Source organism: Rattus norvegicus, chromosome 9 (assembly GCF_021556685.1).
Source record: "Rattus norvegicus strain SHRSP/BbbUtx chromosome 9, alternate assembly SHRSP_T2T, whole genome shotgun sequence".
Classification (NCBI taxonomy): Eukaryota; Metazoa; Chordata; class Mammalia; order Rodentia; family Muridae; genus Rattus; species Rattus norvegicus.
Window position 1 is genome coordinate 104,426,145 of NC_141542.1, and position 4,962 is coordinate 104,431,106.

General features: G+C 53.4%; 1 protein-coding gene across 1 annotated transcript; it reads right to left on the reverse strand.

The window, feature by feature from the left end:
- Window positions 1-593: 593 nt before the first annotated feature.
- Arl4c (ARF like GTPase 4C) lies at window positions 594-4,029 on the reverse strand. Its single transcript, NM_001306054.2, has one exon. The coding sequence runs from the start codon at window positions 4,027-4,029 to the stop codon at window positions 3,451-3,453; it is 579 nt and encodes a 192-aa protein (NP_001292983.1). The 3' UTR covers window positions 594-3,450.
- Window positions 4,030-4,962: the final 933 nt, after the last annotated feature.

Here is a 4,962-nt window from a genome sequence, read left to right on the forward strand (position 1 = left end):
TAACTATTAAATTACAGCTGAGTGCCTAACATGGGGCTCTTACACACTCCCCATTGCACCTTCCAAAGCTCTCATTGATTCCCACCCCAACGCTTGGTCTTCACAAGGTGGGCCAATTCTCAGCAGCATCTATAAGGCACGGTGTCTTACTGTATCCACTAGAAAGGATCACATCTCAGAGCTCCTCAGTGGGTTCAGACGAAGAGGGACAGGAACCACACCCCAATACTAAGCAGTTTCCTTTACTGCACCATTCCAGTAGTTAGTGGACGGGTAAGAGTTTGGAAATGTTTAACAACGCTGGGTCATTTAAATAACCAACAGCGCTGTAGACAGGCTGGGGCAAGGCACGGAAGCAGGGAGACCACCCAATAGACAGGTATGAGTGGCTGAGTCTCTGCACCCACCATTCAGGGTATACCCAGGCTTCAGCAAAGCCCGCACCAGACTAGCGGAGGCTCTGGAACTACTGGATCCCACCAGAACCTAGGTACCACCTTACACTCCACTCCCTGGCTCCACAGAGGCTTGGAAAATGAGCCAAGAAACCTGAAAGAAAAAAAAATGAATCAACAGAAAATGCCTTCCAGCTGTTTGATTGTATAAATAGTTTATTTCTGTTCACAGCATCAGATATGCATTATAAAAGGGGGGAGGGAATGGAAACAGAGAAAAGTGTCTGATGTGAAGACAGAATTACAGGAAAACCAAAACCGGAAGCCAGGGGTTCCAACACTTTCACAGAATGTGTGAGGAGAACAGCTCTCAATCCACACTGGCCTCCCCGTGTGTCTGTCAGAAACCATTCCAAACCTCACTTGGGGAGGCCAAATTCCTCTATGGGAACCCAAAGGGCAGAAGTGTCACTAGGTCTGGCTGGCATGTGATGGGAACTCCCCCATGGCACCACCACAGTGACGTTCACTGGGCTATGTCTTGTCACAGATGAAATGGGCATTTATTAGGTCAAACATTACAGAAATCAACTGAGACTCTTAACTATTTGCTGATACACCACAGGGCTTGACTTTACCACACAACTACTAACAGTCAACTGCACCTTTAAATATTGATAATGGTGGCTGAGGGGGGAAAAAACATCACAAAACCATCCCGAGCCATTGTTCCGGCAGGCCAGGATCGAAACACTGACCTGGAACGCAGGTATCGTGAGCACAGGAAAGCTACAGTATTTGGCATATGCAATGTCACAAAATAAATATATTATTCTCTCCATATCGTGGAACTACCAAAATGTCAAAGTGCTTAAGAAACTATGAAGAAAATAAAAAGAAGGTGGAATTTTTTTTTTAATAATTCTATACAGAATCTTCAGCCCATGGGACCAGCCCACGGAGATGCCAATAATCCACAGTTGCTGTGTAAACAGATCCTGCAGGCTGCTAACCACTGCTTAGCTCTGTGTACAAAAAGACCAGTCAGTTGGAGGGCTACCAAACACACAAGAAAGAGCATGGGGCCGCTAGACTTCAGCTTTCAAAACAATCTTCTAAGGATCAGGTTTCAAGCAGGAAGCCATGATTTCTGCCTATGGTTCTTAAATATACTCCTAAGAGTATCAAGGACAATAGGGATGGGCTCATATTGTGACCAACTCCGTGCTCACTCACAGCCATGGCTCCCTTGACACAGCATTGCGTTGCCATGGAGGGAAACGAAAGAATCCTATCCTAAAACATGGGTTCAGAGGAGAGCTTCAAAGAAAAAAAGAAACAAAGTCAATCGTAAATTTCTCTTTCGATACTGTGTTTCAAGATAAATGACAGCTTTTAACAAGCCAAGACTCACTCCTGATTATAAAGGATTTTTTAAAATTACCTTATTAAAAATATGTATTTAATCTTTCACTTTATCTATTTTTCCAAAGCCTCTTTCAAGTAAACTGTGAAGTGCCTGAGTACCAGTGACCATGACGTCACACGCCCGCTTCCTTCTCAAGCACTCATTGTTGTTTGCCTTTAACCAAAGTGCTGGCTGGCCCTGAGGCCAGGCCCGCTCCCGCAAGGGTGATTTCCAAAGGACTATCCTTCAGACTTTTCCTCTCTTCGATTCCATGCAAATGGGGTCAGCTTTAACAAGGTGGGGTTTTATTCTTCCGGTGAATGACATCAAATATTCTAAGGACACATTTTGAGTAAAATACTGAAACCAGATAGGCTACAAAGACCCAGCTCAGAAATCTGAACAGGTCTGCACTTGCAGTGTCGAGGGCCACAAAAGGGCAGAGTCTTTTTCTCCTAAGGTGAAGAGAATTCATTTGTGGAGGTGGTTTTATTAAAAAAAAAAAAAAAAAAAAGCCCGAAACCTATCACCACGTGGTTATTATTATCAGACTCCCCCTCCCCCTTGTTAAGAAGACCATTTTGCAATTCAGCACACATCTGTAGCTGGTGTGGTCCTCCAAACCAATCAGTTGGCTGAGAGATTTTGAAATTCCATCCAGAGGGTCCAGTTCTTATGCAGATTATACAGTACCAAGTGCACACACACACACGCACACGCACGCACAGCATTAATGTCGAGAACCTCACCCTTTAAACACCTGTACTGCCACCACCTCCAATGGTTTTCTGTTCTTTGTTTTATTGGTCTCTTTATGGGAGAATGACCTACACATGGACTGGGCCATCTGGAAGAGGTCTCATCCCAGGCTGAAAAGCAGTTCTCAACAAAACCACACACACCCACCCCTGAAAAGTGGCGTCTTCCAGGCCATTCCCAGCCAAGTCCAGAAGCACAGCATCCTGGGCCCTCCAGCTGCCGCACGGTCCGAGACAGTCCTCTGGCTGGCCCCAAACCACCACCTCCTTTGGGCCCAGAGCAGGACAAATGAAATTGCAACAGGGACCTGCCCTGTGACATAAAATTACTCAGTTCCCACAGCTCCAGAATGAAAGGAGCGGTCATCCCCACCCCCCATCAGTACACCCCAGTGCCAATCCGTTCCCTCCCGGGTATCCCCAGGGTTCTGTGTGAACTGCATACCTCAGGTAACTCACACGTGATTCCCCCCCGCAGTGGGGGCTGGGCAGCCTGAACTTCTGGCCCTGCTGGAGCAAGAAGAAATCGCTTTTGTCTCTCTGACATCCAAGCTTGCCACCTGGGGCCAGAGGGCACACCACGGGACCCTCGCGTCCACTCCCCACCAGTCCCCCTACCCACCCCACCCGTAGCTCAAGCATTTAGACAAAAGGTCCTCTGAGCTGGGGTGGGGGGTGGGGCAGGTGACGAGATGGGTGGTTATGCAGCCTCCACACCCGGGCTAAGTCTCCAAGTCCTGTATTTGGATACAGAGATCGTGTTTTAAAAATTCGAATCATCGCTTTGGTTCGTTGTCTTTGTTCGCGGGTTCTCGCTCAACCCAGACGTCCATTCATTCACTCACTGGCTCGCTCGCTCAGCCTCGCTCCAGATCGCTGCTTGAGAGCATTACCGTTTCTTCTTCTGCTTGAGAGACTTCCTGCGTTTCAGGATCATCTCATAGAGCTTGTCCATACCCTCGGTGAGGCCCTCGCCGATGATGGCGCACGCCGGCTGGACATGGTAGGTGGTGGCCGGGATGAGCTCGTGTAGCGCCAGTTGCTTCTCAATCTCGGCCACCGGCAGAGACTTGGGCAGGTCCTGCTTGTTGGCGATGACCAGCAGCGGTGTGCCCTGGTTCTCGGCAAACTTGGTCACCTTGTGCAGCTCCGTTTTGGCCTCCTCCAGCCGATCCACGTCCACCGAATCCACCACGTAGATGATGCCGTCCGTGCAGCGGCTGTAGGACTTCCACAACGGCCGTAGCTTCTCCTGGCCGCCCACGTCCCAGAAGTGGCAGCTGATGCCCTTGGCAGTGCCGTTGCTCAGTTTGATCTTCTCGGTGTTAAAGCCGATGGTGGGCACCGTGTTCACGAACTCGTTGAACTTGAGCCGGTAGAGCACCGTGGTCTTGCCGGCCGAGTCCAAGCCCAGCATAACGATGTGCAGAGACTGGAAGGCCGAGATGTTGGAGGAGATGTTGCCCATGGCTTCTGGCTGCGGCGCCGGCCACTGCGGCTGCGGCGGGAGGGCGCCGCCCCCCGAGCAGTCACAGGCCCGCTGCGGCCCGGCGCACCTGGGCCCCGCCCGTTGCTGGACCCGGTGGGGCCTCGGCGTTCCCTGGGCGCTCGGCTAGGCGCGCTTAGACTCGGAGGGGCCCGCTCCCTGGCCCGCCTGGTGCGTGCTCCACGGGCATCTTTCTCCGGAGGCTTTGTCTCCCGCGCAGCCGCCACGGACAGACGCCGCGGTGTAGGATGTCTGCGCCCTGCGCTCTAGCCCCGCTCGATCTGCGGCTCTCCCGCGCCGCGGCTCTGCAGCAACCTCTGGTCTCCGCGCACCTCGGAGCTGCTCTAGCTGCGGCTACCCGGGAGCGCCGTGGAGGCGCAGGCGGGGCGCGGGCTTCCCCGGCGTACCGGTTAGCGTAGCTGCCTTTGCTGTCCCTGCAGTACTCGCGCTGCTGCTACCGCCACCGCCACCAGCTTGCTGCGGCCCGAGAGCGCCGGCCCCGCCCCTCTAGTCCCGCCCACCAGCCACGCCCCTTGCCTGGCACGCCCCGCGGTCTCCCGGGGTCAGGCGGGGTCTTCTCGGTCGGTTGCGTCTTTTCGCGCGCTCCTGTCGTTCGAAACTCGCCCTTACGACCCTTCCCGCCGGCCGTGCGCAGACTGTGGGCCTGGACCGGGACTCTTCCTCCCCAATCCGGTGACGCGTCTTTTAAAAATAGCTCCGGGCTCCGGAACCTCCGCCCGGGGCCTAGCCCGCAGCTGGCCCGGCAAGGGCAGCGTCTGCAGAGGGATAGGGCGGTGAGACTGCGGCACCCACGCAGGAGGGCGGCGGAGAGGAGCTGACCTCCTGCAGCCTGCAGCCTGCCGCCCACTCCTCCCAATCCATTTCCACCGCGTGGTCTCACGCTCCTTGGTGCCC